General features: G+C 48.6%; 1 protein-coding gene across 1 annotated transcript in view; it reads left to right on the top strand.

Moving 5' to 3' along the window:
- The first annotated feature begins 239 nt into the window (after window positions 1–239).
- Window positions 240–19,055, top strand: part of Slc18a2 (solute carrier family 18 member A2) — a 33,688-nt gene continuing 14,872 nt past the window's right edge. The window contains exons 1-10 of the mRNA XM_048423847.3: window positions 240–343; window positions 650–782; window positions 2,501–2,870; window positions 10,522–10,580; window positions 10,849–10,932; window positions 11,187–11,279; window positions 12,208–12,297; window positions 12,385–12,428; window positions 12,501–12,561; window positions 14,354–14,449. Coding sequence (XP_048279804.2) covers window positions 662–782; window positions 2,501–2,870; window positions 10,522–10,580; window positions 10,849–10,932; window positions 11,187–11,279; window positions 12,208–12,297; window positions 12,385–12,428; window positions 12,501–12,561; window positions 14,354–14,449 — 1,018 coding nt within the window. The 5' untranslated portion in view covers window positions 240–343; window positions 650–661. The remainder of the gene's footprint in view (window positions 344–649; window positions 783–2,500; window positions 2,871–10,521; window positions 10,581–10,848; window positions 10,933–11,186; window positions 11,280–12,207; window positions 12,298–12,384; window positions 12,429–12,500; window positions 12,562–14,353; window positions 14,450–19,055) is intronic.

The raw sequence follows: 19,055 nt of genomic DNA, 5'->3' as shown, positions 1-19,055 counted from the left end.
TGAACTCCTGTCGCTGTCCTCTGAAGCCCCCGCAGCTCCCTTCCCCACTCCTGCAGCTCCCCTCCCCACTCCTTCCCTAAACAAGTGCCCGAGGTCCGCCAGGGTGGGCGCGTGACGGAAGTCCAGGCTGGGGACAAGAGGCGGCTCTGGGTGGGCGGAGGCCAGCGCCCCAGCCCCCCGCCCCCGCTCCGCGCTGTCCGTGACGTCAGAGCCGGACTGGGTAAACTGAGCAGGGCTCTGGGGCGCTGGGGCGGAGAAGGCGACCTGGAGCAGCAGGGACGCACGGACCGAGGCAGGGCAGTGTGGCGCAAGAACCCAACAGGCATTCGCAGGCGACCGGGAGGTACGCGAGACCGGGGAGGACAAAGATCCCCTCTGGGGTCCTCTGAGGCAGTGGGCGGGGTCCAGGGATCCCAGGACCCAAGCTGAGCGGGGGATCTTGGGCGCGGCTGTGAGGGGCAGCGTCCCTGGGTTCCAGGTCTGGTCCCCGACGGCTCTGGAGGCTCTCCTAGGGACGTTTATCCGGACGCGTGAGCGGAGCCAGATGCTCCCGGTCGTCCCGCTCCACCGCTGGTAGACGCGACTCCTTGTGCTTTGTGGGGCGCGGGACCTTGGCTGTCCCAGTCACTGACCGCACCCGCACCTGCAGCACAGCAGAACCATGGCCCTGAGCGAGCTGGCTCTGCTACGATGGCTGCGGGACAGCCGCTACTCGCGAAAACTGATCCTGTTCATCGTGTTCCTCGCGCTGCTGCTGGACAACATGCTGCTCACCGTCGTGGGTACGTACGGCCCTCGCGTCCCTGCCATCCGACCCCCGACATCCCTGTCCGTGACACTGGGTCCCTGGCACCGGTCCTCAGCAACCCTGGCCCTGGCACTGCGTCCCCAATACCTCATCCTCATCATCTAGCCCCTGCTCCCCGGTACCCCTAGTCCTTGTCCAGGCAGCTCGTCTCCGGCAACCTGTCCTCCACACCCCAAACACCCCAGTTTATCTGAGCAGCTCTGCCGGCCCCAAAAGTTGGAGTTGTGTAAAACAAAACAAAAACCCATCCTTGAATACCAGCCCGCCTAGCCGCGCCCTCTGCTCCGCGGAGCTGCACTTGTGGCTTCACTTTCCTGGAGGGCAGGTCAAAACCCATGACACCCGATAAGCAGCAGAAGTTGTGTTTCCTCCTGATAACTGCCTGCTTCCCTTTGCCCACTTTGACTGCGATGAAAAAGATTTCTTTCTGTCTAAGTGAAGCAATGTGCTGAGCTGCTGCCGCCCTCTAGTTACTAGGCTACTGAAAGGTGGATAAACAGTTGGTGGAGGACCGAATGAGCAAGTCGTCATCTAGCTCTGAAGTAAAGCAAGTGATATTTAGGTGTGTGAGGGAGCGACTGCCAACGTATGGGTCTGATATGACCTCCTAAGGCAGGTTCAGACCGAATGGTTCAAAACCAGGCCTCTTCGCCCTCAGACTAAGGCCAACCTGGGCTACATGTGACTGATCTTAAAACAGAAAAGCCAAAACGAATACATAACAAAGGAGAAAAGAAAGCTGAAAGCCAGGTACTTTGCTAGAGGGTTTGCATGGCGAAAGACCTAATGCACTTTTTGAAAACCAACTTTCAATGAAACAGAAAAATTTGGTTTTCATTGAGACGCTCGTGTGGTGAGTCATTTCCCCCCTCCCATTTGCAGGCTCTGAGAGGATCTCCATGGTATTTTCAGCTCAGGGCACCAGGGTTTCAGCTGGCCTTTGCCTCCAATGTCCCACATTCCTGGTGTGCCCAGAGCTTCTAGAATGTTAAGCAGCTTTTTCATGATAGAAGTCTAAGGGATTCTCAGTGAGGGCCACGAAAATCTGCAGATCCCAACCACACAGTAGAGTTGGTCTGTTAAGAATGTCCAGTTCATCACTTTCTGCAAGGGTTGGTCTTCTCCCCTACACCCAAGCACATAATGGAATCTAGATGTCCGTTTCCTTGCTTCATCCATTTCAAAGCCTGTCCAACCTCTCTGACCCCAGGTCAGCACTGACTTACTTCAGAGAGTGTTCCGTCTTTCCAGCATAGTCCTCTGAAGGCATGCTGTAATGAGAAGCCCTGTAAAAGACAGACATCTCTGTATCCTGAGATATCTATCTATCTATCTATCTATCTATCTATCTATCTATCTATCTATCTATCTATCTACTATCTATCTATCCATCATCTATCTATCTATCTATCTATCCATCATCTATCTATTTATCTATCTATCTATCTATCTATCCTCTCTCTCTCTCTCTCTCTCTCTCTCTCTCTCTCTCTCTCTTTCTCTCTCTCTCAGACTAAGCAATATGAAACTGTTCCAGCATGTCCTCTGAACATGGTTTCCTCTTCCGGGGTACATGGCCCACTTTTCTGGGTTTCATTTGGCTTTTCACACGACCTGAATTTTGATGGCCTTTGTCTCAGAAAAGGTTCTGATGTGATAATTATTTCTCTCCCCACCCTTGTCCCCATCCAGTTCCCATTATTCCCAGTTACCTGTACAGCATTAAGCATGAGAAAAACACTACAGAAACCCAGACCACTAAGCCAGCACTCGCAGCCTCCACCTTGGGAAGCATCCAGGGCATATTCTCCTACTATGACAACTCTACCATTTCATTCACCGGGAATTCCACTGGGAATGCCACCGGGGGCTTCCCAGGGGAGCAGCTATACAAGACCATTGCCACACAGCACATGGTGACCAACACATCCACTGTCCCTTCTGACTGTCCAAGCGAAGACAAAGACCTCCTGAATGAAAATGTGCAAGTTGGGCTGCTGTTTGCCTCCAAAGCCACCGTCCAGCTCCTTACCAACCCATTCATAGGACTGCTGACCAACAGGTAAGCTGTGTGCCTCAGACGAAGAATGAGATGATGCTCATTCCAGATGCTTTCATCCTGCTGCTTGCTCATTTGTCAGAATGTGGAGAATTGGGGGATGATGGACCAGGGAAACCCAACACCTGAGCATGGTGACTTCATCCTCAGTAACCAGAATTCCATATTGACTCCACCTGTCTTTCCACCTGTTGCCTCAAAAGTACTAATATAGGAAACATGACAGAAGAGGGAAGAACACATCAATTCTTCTAAATGCACAGTTTGATTCTATCAAGGCCGCTCTTGGGCCACAGGGACTCTTCAGCGGTCATTGCCATTGTGGTCAGGTGGCTTCCCACCTCTGTGATTGGTTAGAGAAAGCTAAGGTTAGGGCTGGGACTGTAGTCCAATAGGTAGTGTGCTAGCCTAGTGTACCGGAAGCCCTGGGTTCAGTCTCCAGTGCTGCATAAATGGGCATGGCTAACCTGTGACTGTAATCCTAGCATTCAGGAGGCAGAGGCGGGACACTCCATTTTCCCCCACACTCCATGGGGAAGATTTTTCCCCACACTCCCCGGAAAGAGAATGGAGACCATTGTCTGAGAACCCAAGCTGCTGAAGTTGGTTTTGAGTTAACCTAGAGGTTATGAATTCTTTGGCATCTTTGTTTCCATTGTTGGCAGCCATCAGCAAGTGTCCTTCTACAGCCAAGGTAGCCTGGTTCTGTCCTGTACTTGGAAACTCAAAGCCCAGGATACTGACATCCTGAAGATGTCAGCTGTTAGTGGGGTTAGGTTATAATTCCGTTGTAGAGGAGACGATCCAGGAGGACCGCCTTGAGATGAAGGCCAGTCTAGGTTACATCGTAAACAGTAGTCTCGCCTGAGGTACATAAGCAAGATTCTGTCTCTTCTTTTTACAGTGGTGGAGAGGGGAGGGACCATCATTTCAAGCCCATAGCTGTACCACAGACTAGAAAAGGCAAGGACAAGAGCTTAGAGGATGGGGTGATGCTAACAGGGAGAGAGATGAGGTGATGTTGGGGAGAGACCAAGAAGGGGTCCCTAGGTGAAGCTACGAGGCCCCAAGTGCTAGACCAGAGACACGGGTTTTACTATAGGAGAAGTGAGTTATTTCAGGTCCTGGAGTCACACAATGATGAAACTGTGAGCCAAGCAGTAGGGAGCAAGAGTGCCGGACAGTTTGTGGGGTACAGTGCAAAGTGAAAGTGTGGGCTCCATACTCAAATGCTATAAAGCACTGATGATACCAACTACATCAGAGAGCTAAGCAAAGGCCCAATAAGAGTAGAACCCTGTGCTTCTCTGGGTTTCAAGGTCTGTGAGCTAAGAAGGCCTGGGGTGACCCCAGAGGGATCACAGAGGCTATGACAGGTTTGCTGCCCCTCAGCACCAGCTGTGCTTAGGCACATAGGCTGCTGCTGTTGTACTCACAGAGAGACACAGAGAGCTCCCTTCTGATGCAGTGTGATTTTGTGGACTGGGTCCTGCTACCGAGCCTGTGTTAACCACCCAGGCTCCAGCCAGCCCTCCTGTCTTCGAGCAATACTACACGGCTTTCATACAAAGCGTGCTAAGCTAATAAACCTGGGCATGGCAGAGTGTGCACCCACTGAGAGGCCCCATTACGGACGAGACACTCTGCCCCTCCTCTGCTCTCCAGGACAAAACCAAACAGAGCTCCGGAGTCATGGGTTTGTTTCTTTTCTTTCTCGAGACTAAGAGCCGTTCTTTAAATGCGTCTGGTATAATTACAGAAAAATGGCTCAGGGTTCGGTGTTCTGACAGAGCAAGCAGCTCGAATACTATATGGGAAAATTGAGGACATTATCGTAATAACGCCCTGCCAATCACTTAGGCAGGAACATGACTAGGCACTGGGTAATACTTAGCCAGCTTGTGAAATGAGGTGAAAATTCCAGTCCTCCAAACGGGAGTCACAAACAAACCGCTTTCAAAATCCCAATATAGGTATTAAAACCTATTAAATTAAAGCATTAAATTTTTACTAATGTCTTTGAGAAGCAGCTTGTTTAAAGCCAGTGAGACTTTCCCCTCTTAACCATCCCCTAAAGGTGAGGTTCTCATCCTGTGGGTCGTGACCCTGGGGTCAAACAACCCTTTCACAGGGTCAACTAAGAACATCCAGAACACCCCGGATATTTACATTACGACTCATGACAGTATGAATGAAGTAGCAACAAAAGAGTTTTATGGTTGGGGGGCACCACAACATAAAGAAAGGCACTAAAGGGTTGCAGTGTCGCAGCATTAGAAAGGTTGAGAACCACTGCCCTAAAGTTTAGGATTGAAGCTACTTATGTCTGTGTCTCAGACTGTCTTCCAAGAAAATCCCAATTTTGCTTTGAGCTTGTGAACTGCAGTCTATTCTTATGGTGAGCGACCTACTAGTCTGCTAATGGGACAGAGCAAACCCTAATTGCTTGCCCGGGCATCGCATTAAGTTTAAAACATGATTTTTTATCTTATTGGTTTCTTGTGCTGCCCGGGAACGCAGAAATGCAAACATTTTCATATTGACTGATGCAGAGCAATCAGGTGAACTCTGTTGTCCCTTCAAAATTATTGTAGTTTGAAAATTTTTAAAATACTTTCTGAGCCCAGGAGATGCAGATTTAGAGAGTTGCTGCTCCTCTGGCTGCTCACAGGCCCTGTTCCTCACCATTGTTCTGATGGTAACTGACAAAGAAGGACACGTTCATCTGGGTAGCCCTTGCAGTCTTCACGGGAGGCACTGCAAACAGTCTTGATGTAATTTGTTCCGATCCCACTCTCAGTCACCAACACGAGGTATGACTCAGGTCTTCCGTGCTGTAAACAGCGTGTTATCGCTGACAGACGTGAGGAGCTGAACGTGTTGAGGGTAACTCACATTTTGTGCTGTAAACACGCCTGCCTAAAGGGCAGCGAATGGCGGCACCGAGATCCCTGGTGACAAAGCCGTAAGAAGACCTTGTCGGCTTTACCAGAAGCCAGTCTTAGAGTGTCAGAGGGAAGGGGGTGTATGGTACAGGAGGAAGAAGCGCTCACAGTCGTCACGTGTCAGAGCAGACACACTTGGTTTCTAATTTCCCTTCCATCCTTTCCTGCTCCGTAGGATACAGTTTGTAGTTTTAGCTACTAAAAAGGAAAAAAAAAACACAGGTCTAAAATTGTTACTCTTAACATCTCCTTGGGCCCCTTCTGGGTCAAACAGAATGGGTAAAGGCTTACTTTTTAATCCCTGTGTGGGGAATTTAGATACTAAGACAGTCTGAGTCTTTCCCACCTGGGCCTTGCCCGGTTCCAGACGTGAGCTGGCCCAGGCTTAGACACACCTAAATCTAAACAGAGAAATCTGTCTAGAGGAACCGCCTCTCTAATGCCTGCTTTGTATGAGCTTAAGAGGAGTCCACTGCGAGCCCAGACACCCCAATCGCCGTCTCCATTCCCACTTTGCTATTTGTGACCAAGGCGGCACCAGCCCGGTGGCTTTTATGTGGTGACAGCGATAATAGGTGCCTTGTCTGTTGTTTGAAATATTGGGGTCCTGTCTCATACTGAATTTTGAGAACACAAAGCAACCATTTTGGGCAAACCTTGGCTACCTTTCATTTTTCCTGTTTCATTTATACTTGGGCTACTGTATATTCCTGGCCACTGTGTGACAGGAAAGAGAAGGAAGGACGCCTCACTTTTGGAACATGTACTTACTTTCACGTATCCAAGTAGAATTTTCTAAGGTCTCAGAGTTTTGGTCCATTTCCCTAATGGAGGCTGAAGCGATTTGTTTTATTCTAGTTGAACTGCTTATTACTTAATGGTAACTGTATATCAAAAGAGACAGCAGGATTCTGCTAGTGACCCTGTCATTGTACATAAAATGCATGTATGTGTGTAGGCAGACAATATAAAAACGTGGTTACCTTTCTTTCTCATAAAGCAGGTAAAGTTATGCTATGTCCGCCTCTCTCTCTCCTCCCCTCTCGCTCACTCTCCTCCCCTCTCCTTATAGTGAAAAGGTTAAAGTTCAGATGACGTAGATGCCCTGTCCTAAATTGTTCAGCATCCACTTTAAATAGTAGCTGCGTCTTTAGAACCAAGTGCTGTCTCGAGCTAGCAGATGGCCTAGGAGCGGCCACTCCACCAATGGGAGCCGACTCCCTTCACTTCCTTCGTAGCCTGGCATTGTCCGGGTGGTCTGCTTTCTATCAAGCTGGTGTCGGTGGCTTAATTTATTTCCATAGTTACCTAGTATATTCGAAAGCAGTTGTTTTTCCTTGCAGACTTTAGCTAACATCTGAACGACAAGCTGGAAGCCACAGGGCATGAAAGCTTTTCGGAATCTTCTGGGGTATTTTTCCCCCCTCCAGCTTCAGCCGCTTGTTCTGAAGCATGCTTTGTAGAAAGAAGCGGTGACCTTTTCAGACAATCGGCAGACAGGGAAACCAGCTGTTTGAAGGAGGCGATCTCCCATCGTCGACTTCACTGGGATGGGCAGGGAGGGGACAGTGGGCCCACAAAGGGCTTCTTACACTGAAGCCAGAAGGAACCAGGAATAGAATTAGCTCATTCTCCTGCGAGCACAAGGGCTCACTCAGGCAGGTGTGTGGTGCACAATCCAGCCCAAGCTCTAGCAGACCCAAGGCTGGACTTAAGACTTTCACTTCCTAAACGCTGAAACAACTTTAACATATTCCTGTCTCTTGGCATTCATTTCCTGCTGCAGAGATCCTCTCTGTCATTTACAGTGATTGAAGGGACTATACCGTGGTCTCAGGGAGCTGAGAAGAGTCTGTAGAAAGGAACAATTAGCATTACAGAAGCATCAGTTGTCAGAGGGCATGCTGGTCAGTGTTGGTCAGTTTGACACCAACTAGAGTTACCTTGGAAAAGGGAACCTTGGTTAGATTGTCTTCATCAGACTGGCCTGCAGGCAAACCTTTGCGGGCATTTTTCTGACAAATGGTTGATGGGAGGACCCAGGGTCATGCCACCGCTGGTCCTGCGTTGTATAGAAAAGCAGGCTGAGCAAGCCATGGACAGCCAGTCAGTGAGCACCATTCCTCCATAGTCCCTGCCTCTGCTCCTGCTTGGGCTCTTACCCTGACTTCCCACAGTGATTGAGACCTGTAAGCCAAATGAACCGTTTCCTCCCCAAGCTGCTTTGGATCATGGTGTTCACCATAGTACTAGAAAGCAAACTAGGGCATAAGGTTTCCCCACTCTTTAGTTTTTGCAGCCAGCATAGCATCTATTATTCTAGATGTTTTCTGAGGGGGTCAATATGTGATTTTTGGTCACATTCAAATTGGATCAATTGTTCCCTGGTACTGTGTAGAGAATGACCGTGGTCCAGCATGACTTACAAGTGGTTGATAACAGGCCACTTGGATACAGGTTTGCTGAATCAGATCTAGCTTTGCTTACAATACTTTAATTGAGATGGCATTGAGTTGAGACAAGAGAGAAAACTCGGTTGGTGGTGACTAATGTGGCTTGAGTAGCTGCCCATTTCAGAGACATTGTGAGGAAGGAGGAAGGCAGTTGTGTCCCCTTCACTGCTCAGTGTTCTAAGGGGGGCATACAAAGAGCTAAGAGAGTCTGAGGGTGGAGTCCCACAAGGTACCCGTTTAATCTTCCTTAACTTAGGGTTTAGCACCAGTGTTGCCAAGGAGACTGCTTGACCACTTTGCTACCTTAGCAGAGATGATGGTGGGCACCGAGTTTCGTGAGAGCCTCTTTCTCAGGGTAATACAGCTGAAAATGATGTAACAGGACACCTGGCATCTTCCTCTGGGCTCTCTGTGGGCATGCACCTGCACACATACACACAATCTATGACAACAGAACTGTTTAAAAGATCCCATTCGAAACCAAATCTGTGACCTCTGCTTACCCAGTGAGGTTGCCAAATTCACAAGCAAAAGCTCTGGCCTGGAGGCCATAGTCTGAGAGCAGTTAGCCCAAATAACATTTGACATGTTGCTTCTACATGTCTTGGTTTCCCCATCTGTGAAATGAGGAGGTGGTCAGCCACTTCTGGAGGCCATTGGGGTAGCTGTGTGGCTGCTCGTGGGACTCGGTATAAAACCTTCAAAGGAAGGTGCTGATGGGACGCTTTGCATGATGGTCTGGACTGGAAGAACCTTCTATGCAGGCCTGGACGTGGCACGCTTGACTTTCTGCTTCCTGAGGTTCATTTGATCCCTCTCCAGGTCCCCGGGATTCCAGGATGGAGGGATAAGAGGCCTGGGAAGCTATGAGTTTCCTAGGTTGGAAGAACCAAACAGAGGGCAGTAGCTTAGGCAGAATTGGCATTACCTCCAGGGCAGAGGTTCTTGGTGGCTGCTGCCGTGTCCTGGCCACACAGAAGAGGAAAGGAGAAAATGGAGCAGAATGGAGGGGAGAGGGTGGAGAGATGGCTCAGCAGTAACGGAGGGGAGAGGCTGGAGAGATGGCTCAGTCAGAATGGAGGGGAGAGGCTGGAGAGATGGCTCAGCAAGAATGGAGGGGAGAGGCTGGTGAGATGGCTCAGTCAGTAAAGCACTTGCCTTAATAACATGAAGACCTGAGTTTGGTCCCTAGAACCTATGCTTGACCTGGTGACATGCAGCTGTAATCCCAGGCCTGGAGAAGCAGGCCCAGGAGGACTCCTGAGGCATGCTGGTCAGCAAGTCTAGCTTGCTTGGGGAGTTTCTGGGCAGTAAGAGATGTTTCAAAGGAGGTAGACGGTCTTCTTGTGGATGATTCTAGAGGTTGTTACTTCTGACCGACATCATACACACAACACACACACACACACACACACACAACACACACACACACACACACACACACTCATACGAGTGAGGAGCAGATAAAGTTTCTGAAGAATCTTTTCTGTTTCAGGTTCCCTGGTAGACAGTTGCCTATAAAAGCCTCTCTGTATTTGGGTTTAAGGAGATAGCCTTTTCTGTCTGTGACGACCAAAGGAGACTAGCCTTGGATGTGTTGTGAGGGAGGGGGTAGGTATTAGACCTGACATATGCCTTTCTGATACAATGTGAACTGGTACCAGGGTCTTCAGTGGACATAGTTCCTGAATCCTCCATGGATGTCGGTCCTGACAAACAACTTGGACTTAGACCTTTTGCATGAGACACGTGGCCTCTCAGGGTCAGCATAAAGGCAGATCTTAGCATCTTGATTTCTAATGCCTCTTAGACATGATGTTGCTGTTTCTCTTGCCAGGTGACTCATCTGATGGACTTTTATCAAAGCAGGGCGACATTTCCTCCAGGCAGAGGTGGCTGGGAAGCTGCTTTGACTGACCACAGATGTCCCTTTGGGGAAGTTCTTACAAAGACTACACTAACAATGATAATAATAACGATGATCTTTTAGATATGTTTGGGGTTACTTGACAATATTGTGTTAACATTTATTCCAGAGGAATTTTCATTCACAGTGGCTGCCCATAAGTGTATTCATATTCTAAGACAGTCAAACACGAAAAGGTCACGTAGGAAACACTGAGTATATGAATTTTCAGACAAGTTGGCAGACCACTTATCCAGCTGATCCCCAACAGATAACGTCTGGAAAAATCAATATAAAGCCTTACAGAAACAGCCAGCCATCATTGAACTCTTCATGTCTGTGTCTTTCAGAATTGGCTATCCGATTCCCATGTTTGCTGGATTCTGTATTATGTTTATCTCAACAGTTAGTAAGTATCTGCTGTTTGCCTTCTGCATGTGGGTCTTGGAAGAAGTCCTGTCTCTTGTGGACCAGGAAGCAGACTAGACTGGGGGAGGAGGGATGCTGTACTGGCAACAGTACAGGAAGGGAGTACTTCATGGAGCAGCCCACAGTCTCAAGCATGGATAGACCCGTTAGTTTAGGGGTGTGTTCCAGGTCACACAATGTTGCGACATCCCTGTCTCGTGGGCAGGGCCTGACCTTGATGTGAGGGCTTGGGCCTCTTCTCTTGGCAGTGTTTGCCTTCTCCAGCAGCTATGCCTTCCTGCTGATCGCCAGGTCTCTGCAGGGAATCGGCTCCTCTTGTTCATCCGTGGCTGGTAGGCACGAAAACACCTGTGGGCGGGGAGCCTGTTTGCCATTGTGAGGACTGATGTTGGGACTGGAGGTAGAGAGGAATAGAGGAGATTTTGGAGAAGGTGCCCACCTTCCTGCTGGATTCTGCCTAGTCTTATATTTCAGTCAGTTTCATTGGCTTAGGAAGATGGTCAGCCTGCTGGGAGGGAGGATGCCAAGGATGATGTTTTTGGTACTCCCCAGGGCATGGGCGCTAACCGGATCTTCTTCTGCTTAGGAATGGGCATGCTGGCCAGCGTGTACACAGATGATGAAGAGAGGGGTAACGCCATGGGGATCGCTTTGGGGGGCCTGGCCATGGGGGTCTTAGGTATGTAATAGTCACTTGCAGGTGGGACTCTTTTGGCATTGGGTTACAATTTCCCTTGCTCATTAGTCATAGCCACACTGAGTCCACGTCCACACTTCTTTGAGCAGGCATTCAACCCTCCTGTTTCTATTTTTTTTTCCCTACAGAGTCTTTGGGAAATAGGGGGAAAGTCCCTTGTGGAAAAGATCTGGGCTTCCTCGGCCTCTGTCCCCAAACCTTGTTTGTACCAGACTCCAATATAAAACACAGAATTGAGTAGTATGGTCTGTCAGATCCCTTCTTTTCAAAAATTCTGAGTTATTACCAGGCAGTGGTCATACACACCTTTAATCCCAGAACTCGAGAGGCAGAAGCAGGTGGATCTCTATGAGTTCGAGGCCAGCCTGGTCTACAAGAACTAGTTCCAGGACAGGACCCAAAGCTATAGAGAAAAACCATAATAATAATAATAATAATAATAATAATAATAATAATAAATTCTGAATTATAATCTGAGAGAAACTTCTAGCCTTCTGTATCTGCCATTACACCTGCCCTGGTTTACATCCTAGGCCAGGGGACAGACATTTTTCCTCAAGGAGAGTTGGATATTTTCCCATGTCTTTGATATTTTCTTTCTCTCTGGAGTCAGTGTTTTCCATGTCTGGTGGTATAAAGTCTGTAAAGCATCCTGTGCTACAGAACCCACACAACTCTTGGCCTAGCTCCTTTGCTTCAAACCCTTGGTCTTCGGGATGCTTTTGTGTGTTCTTCCCATTTCGTAGGCGAAAACGTACCTAGGGAGAAGTTCAACGTGATGCTAAGCTGTGTGTAGGGTGTGCATCCCAAATCTTTTAGGAGGCAAAATTTAAGAATTGAATGGGCATTTCTCCTATGAGGGAGAGGAACCCACCTACCATGGCTGTCTTGTGGATCTCTCTTTCTGTAGTGGGACCTCCCTTTGGGAGTATACTCTATGAGTTTGTGGGGAAGACAGCTCCCTTCCTGGTCCTGGCTGCCCTGGTGCTCTTGGATGGAGGTGAGTGGCTGTGGCTTTGGCCTGTGTGATGGCATGTGCTCGGGCCATAACTGCTTCCCAAGGGTCATCTGTGCTTCCCCTTTGCAGCTGTCCAGCTCTTTGTGCTCCAGCCTTCCCGGGTGCAGCCAGAGGTAAGCAACTGGGCGGTGAAGGCCAAAGGGTGGCCCAAGGAACTCTTTCTAACCCCTCTCTTTGCCTGACAGAGTCAGAAGGGGACACCCCTAACTACCCTGCTGAAGGACCCGTATATCCTCATCGCTGCAGGTGGGACTCCTGGGTTCTGAAAATTAAGGACCGTTCTACGGGGGTGGGTGGGCAGTGGGGGTGATTTTCACTTGCCTGCTGGGAATGTGAGGTCAGAGACATGGGATATCCCTGCATTATACTTGCTGGTTTCTTGTCTTCATGTTAAAGGTTCACTACTTGGCCTTGAACTTTCTTGGAAGGAAGTGTCTCAGGTGCACGTCTGGCCTGAGAACTGAGCCCTAGAGAGCACCTCTCTGCCTGTAGCATGAGAAGTTATGCCTTTGGACATGGGGCCTAGATGGACTGAAAGAAAACTCTGGGGTTCTGGTGGGTCGGCCCCAGGGGAGACAGTATATTTCCCTGCAGGGTCTGGGCTTCCCTTCCTAGATACAAGGCTGCTACCAGCAAGTGGCCCTTTGGGCAGCCTTGCAGTATGGCTCAGCCTGAGAGGGGATGATTTGTCTAAGCAAAGCATGACGTACAAGGCAACTGAGAATGTTTGAGAGAACTGGATCTTGTCTTCTGTGGAATATTTATATTCAGCTCTTTAAATGCTCCAAGTTGAAGGCTGCTGATGTAGCTCAGTGAATAGAGCTTGTCTATCATGCACAGAACCTCATGCATTCCTCAACACTGCTTAAACTTGGCATGGTAACGCCAACCTGTAATCCCAGTACAAGGACATCCTTGGTGTTCTAGGAAAGACGTGCCTAGGCTACATGAAACTTTGTCAAGAAAGAAAAAAAGAAAGAAAGGAAGGAAGGAAAGAGGAAGAAAGGAAGGAGGGAAGGAAGGAAGGAAGGAAGAAAAAGAAAAATCAGTCAACCAAGCTCTGGACTGTTTTTCGTTGAACCCTTCTTCTGTGGGATTAGCCAGGGTGGCACCTAGAGTAAGGGCTAAGAAGTCAGTGCACCAATCTCTTCATGCCCTGGGCTCTACAGGGTGCAGGAAACATCCCAGAGTCAAGGTTAGGTGGAAAATAGGGGTTTGGAAGGGTGGGGCCCTAGAGGTGTAAACTCCCTGAGTTGAGCACTTATGGGCCAGGCAGTGACTGCTTCTTGGAACCTCAGTGACGGAAGGAAAATCGAAGATGTACCCCACACTGCTAGGCTAGGCACAATTCCTGTGTTACACGTGGCGGTGGTGGAGGGAGTGAGGAGCGAGGTGAGTCGGAAGAGAAGCCCGATCGTTCAGATGTTCTGCCGTTAAATGTCACCAGGAATGAGCTGTGCACACTGCCATCATGCTTGCACAGCTTTCTTTGAATTTGTTCTAGCAAATTACAGGTTCCACAGAGCACAGCACAGGATGCTTCTAGAATGACGGAGGGCCATTCTGTGTGTCTTTTTCCAGGCAGTTCTGTGTTTACAGAGCTTGGCTAACAAATGATGAAGAGCTGCATGGATACTCTATGTGTATATGGCTGGACAAACACCTGTCCCCAGTGTACCATGACCCTTAGATCTTCTGACACCTCAGGGATCGCGATGTCCCATGCTGTGTGGGGGCTGCCAGCTGCTGTACGCAGCTCTCCTCCTTAGGGAACTGCAACATTTTCTCTACATTTGTAAGGTGGATGGGCTAAGCCAAAAGAGTTTGATGGCTCTCTCCTGTTACAGACTTTGTAACTCTGGCATGGAGCTGGCTTAAATTAAAGCTAATAGTAATTGTTATCCTCTTGGCTCACTGTTTGGCTTTTATCCCATGAAAGTGCGGTCCCTGAGCTGGGGCCCGTGGGGTCTGTGTTTGAAGTGATCACAGACACTTACTATGAAGGCAGAAGGACACTAACACCCTTCCTTTTCTGCAGGCTCCATCTGCTTTGCAAACATGGGGATAGCCATGCTGGAGCCTGCCCTGCCCATCTGGATGATGGAGACCATGTGTTCCCGAAAGTGGCAGCTGGGTAAGGACTAGGGTGTGTCCTGTCTGTCTGTATGCCTGCCCTGCAGAACCACCCACAGCAAGATGAGTGATCCCTATGGCTTGCCTCAAATGGGCTTTGGGGTCACTTTAAGCTCCAGTGAGTTTTTTTTTTAATCATCCTTGACAGATGCTTCAAGTGAAAAGGGGAAAGTACAATGAGATATTGAGGAGGGAGAGCAAACATCCACACTAATCTTATTACAGGACATTGTTAGAATTATATTTCATTGTCATTATTAATCTCTTAGTGTCTGTTTTATAAACTACATTGTATCATGGGTACATATGTATTGAGTTTGGTGTTCTCTCCAGCTTCAGGTATCTACTGAGGTCTTGGGATGTACTGTCCACAAATCCTAGTAGACTCTTACAGTTGCAATGCATGTCTTCGTTGGCCTGGGATTTATTATTGACATTGTAACTGTCAATATTGTCCTAAGCTGAACTCTGTATTGCACTATGAGCAATCATCTTTTCTTCAATTCATTTTTCCTTCAGTTAGTCATTGCCCCGTCTTTTTCTTTTCTCAGTTTTCTGTGTAGCATTTATGAATGTGTTCCTTGAACTCTGGCAGAGAGGAATGAGACTTTCAGTGTGGTTAGGTCTATGACCCAAGCAGAGTTTGCTGTGATTTTGCTCATTATGGATCTCTGTCCTAGCTATCCACTCCAAACATGGTCCAGTCTGAGCCACATGGGGACTTTCCTTCCCATCATCTGGGCATCCTCCCTGATGCCCTTTTTGTCCTTCTTCCCTAGACAGATGCTTGTACCCATGTGTATGTATGTGAAGGCAAGAGGTCAATGCCATTTGAGAAATAACTCACTGAACCTGGAACTCATAAATCCAGCCAAACTGACTGAACAGCGAGCTCCAGGGAGCTTCTGTTTCCTCCTTCCTGGTGCTGAGATTAGAAGTATAGCCCGCCATGCCCAGTTTTACTGTGGATCCTGGTGACTGAATCCAGGTCCTCTTGCATGTGCATCCTATGGCTTGACTCACGACCCCATCACAGTGCTATGCATTTTCAAGCAATCCCAATTGAAGGGTATCACAGTTCACTTCTGCCACCGATTCATATTGCAGAATATTCATCCTTTCCCTCTTTCCCTCATGGTTAGACAGATATCTGTAGGGCATCTTCCCCAAGTTAAACTGATGTAGTTTTTGCACCAACAAAGGTACTTGAATCCAATAGGCAAGAATGGAACCTCTTTTCATAGATTTAATTTTAAGTGTGTGTGTATGTGTGGTGTGTGTGTGTGTGTGTGTGTGTGTGTTCAGGTGCACATGTGTGAGAGACAGACAGACAGACACACACGAGAGAGAGAGAGAGAGAGAGAGAGAGAGAGAGAGAGAGAGAGAGAGAGAGAGAGAGTTTTCACTATGTAACCAAAGCTGGCCTCATCTTGATCTTCCTGCCTCAGCCTGCTGGATACCAGGATCAGAGGTGTGTACCACACTTGATTAGTGTGGGATTCCTGCTGATAATCTCTGTCAACTTTTGTACTGAGCTGTTTGTTCTTTTCTTACTGATAACATATTCCTTGTGTATCAGGCATCCTCACTTTGCACAGGGCATGTTTCATGTCTCAGAATATCTAAGAGGCTACGTGTCAGATTAGACAGGCTTCTGTTTCCATATCATGGTCTAGCTCAAAGGGTCCGTTCCTTTACCAAGATCATTTAAAAATTAAATAGCCATTGTTTTCCTTTAATGCACTTTGTATGGAATTAATTTTGCTCTAATTTGGGGATAGGAATGAGGCTTTTCCCATGAGACCAGCTATCATCCCCAGACTATGTCTTTAGGGGAACATGTGATCCCCCAACTCCATTTCTCTGTGAGTGAGTGGCTCATTTCTGGATTTTCTCTTCTCTTTCACAGATCTGCCATTGTCCCCCATGTCATGACCTCCTCTTGAATCTCTGGAACTTTAAAGTGTTCTGAAAAGCTAGTCCCCATACATATGCAATTTTATTTAAATATGTATTATCTGTGTTAAAGATTTATTTTATTTTCTTAGTTCCTTCAACTAACATGGATATCTTCATATGGAGATGCTTAGTTCTCACTTCATTTACCATTCCCCCTGTCTCTCTCTCTCTTTCTCTCTCTCTCTCTCTCTCTCTCTCGTGTGTGTGAGAAAGTCAGAGGACAACTTGCCTCCTTCTACCATGTGGGCCCATGGGATCAAACTCAGGTCAAACCCACCTATCCCCCAACCCCATCTACCTGCAAGGGTAGCTCGGACCTACCCTTGCTCTGTATGCCTTGGACATGTTCTCAACAAAGAACCAGCCCCTTTAGGTTCTGTAATGATTTCTGTGTCTGTCTGTCAGACAGTCTCTAAAAGGCCTCAAACAACCCAGGGTAGGATATGGGTGAGGGGCTTCTCGCAGGTGGGAGGTTTCTTTCAAGGAAGGTGGCAACTTTTTGGATCCTGCTCATGACAACGGTTGCCACGGCCTTGTGAAGATAACTGAAAAACACCCATCTGGAAATACCGAGAGGGTAGATTTTATAGGATGTGAATTCTGTGGCAAAACTAAAGACAGGCCACATGTGCTAGTCACTGGCAGATGGGTTCTCAGAGCTCAGAAACTACAGTTCGGACCTTCCCCATCAGGGCCAAAGTGGATTCCCAAGCCTTCAGGATCCTGGAGAAAGTCACTGCTAGGTGCACTCCCCACCCCCACTCTTAGCGTGAGTAGGTTGTCTGTGTGGAGACCACAGCTGATCCTTTTGGGAGGCTCCGACTTCTCCTTCCCTCAGGTCTGTGGCTCCCTGCAGCTGAAGTCTTCTCAGGAGGCACTCGGGGATGGCATGGCTTGGTCAAACACCACACGTGTACTTACATCTCCACCGGGAAGCTTGTCGATGCTGCCAGTGTCTCCACTTAACTGCCTTATGACCCTAATTGAATGTGTCCTGGCCGTGTGCAGGGCACTTAGGCTGTTCTCTCACCAGACAGAGCCCGCGGCTTTCTTTCTAAAGTCTTTAAGGTCAGCAAGGAGCCCCAGGGCCACGGTGAGCTAGAACTCAGGCTCCCTGATGTCAGCGAAAGATCATCTGATGCAGGCTTGCCATTGCCTGGTGTTTAGCTGATCCACCCTGGGGCTCGGCCTGCCATTCGCCTCAGAGGTAGGGTTGTCTCTTGGAGAGAATCTAACTTGCCTCATCTTCAGAGTGAGGGGAAAAGTTCTCTTAGTGGTCTCTACAGATTGGGACTAGTGGCTCCTGGAGCCAGTGGTCCTAGCCCTGGAGCTGGCCCAGAAGTCTGGCCTCAGGCTCACTCTGTTTCCCAGTCATCTTTGGGGACACTGGAAGTCAGGGCCAAGCATATCTATTAGTTATGTGAGTGACATGTGATTGCTCTCGTGAAAGGGCTTTGGCTGTACTTTTAGGGACCGAAGAGACAGCAGGTGCCTATTCCAGAAGGCTTCAGTGTGAGCCTGTTCCCAGTACTTCCTCTATCACGTGTTGAGCAGGTCCTGAGTTGGAGCTGTTGAAGATGAACTCTGTTTCCTTTTCTCCTCAAGTTCAAAGCCAAATGACTTCTCCTAGATAGCATGATGCTTAGGGCTGAGTTTAAGGTGAGGCCTGTAACTCCCCAAAGGGAAACTTAGGCCCCGTTTAACAGCGTGAGGCAAGGTTGGAGCCACGCTTCTTGCCGGTCATTCTGCCATGTTTGTTTTGAATGTGATGGTGATACAGTCATGTGGGGGGCATGGGTTTGCCAGGTGGGGAGCCCATTCTGTCCTAACCAGTTGTGACATCATAGGACATCCTGTGCTAGCCTGGTTTGCTGACTGTGTGCACTTTGGGGATGCCAGGATTTGAGCCTGCAGGCCTCTCTTACTTAGGTCAGGGTAACAAGGCCTACTGTCAGGCTCTGGTTCCAGGATCAGCCATTAGAAACAATCCGAGCTCAGAAGAGTCTCAAGGACTCACTGCTGTCACCTCTCAGGTCCCATGTCCAGCATCTACTCCTCAGTGTTTCATGATATAGTACAAGCCTTTCCCTGTTTTGCTGCTCAGGGCTGAGGTGGGCTGGTTCCTGTAATGGATCTTCTGGTGTGACCAGAGATGAGTGAGGAGCCTGTGGGAACTCCTGTCAGGGCAATATGCATACGGCAGAGGATGTTGTGTATAGACCAGGGGCAGCTGACACTTCTCACTCAGGTGGGGAGAGCCCTAGAATGAATTATTGTCATATTTGTTGATGATGGAAAATCGTGAGGTGTAGAACCAGCTTCTGCCTGTGACTTCCTGTGGAAACCATATTTCTGAGGGACAGAGGTTGCTCCAATTCTGTGAAGTGGGTATCCTCAAACAAACTTCCTCCCCCCATCCCCACACCCCACTGTTTTGCTTTATTTGAGACAGGGTCTTTCCATGTAGTCCTAGCTGTGCTAGAGCTTCAAGCTGCCCTTTAACTCGCAGAGATTCTCCTGCCTCTGCCTCCTGAGTGCTGGGATTAAAGGCGTTCACTACCACACCCCGCTAGGATCTTTTGTTTGGATGGCCAGCCATGCTCTGGGGCACCTCCTGCCTGCCACAATGGAGCAAGGTTATGGGGAAA

This window comes from Myodes glareolus, chromosome 7, assembly GCF_982192425.1.
Source record: "Myodes glareolus chromosome 7, mMyoGla1.1, whole genome shotgun sequence".
NCBI lineage: Eukaryota > Metazoa > Chordata > Mammalia > Rodentia > Cricetidae > Myodes > Myodes glareolus.
The sequence above is the reverse complement of the archived record's forward strand: the minus strand, read 5'-3'. Positions and strand labels throughout refer to the sequence as shown.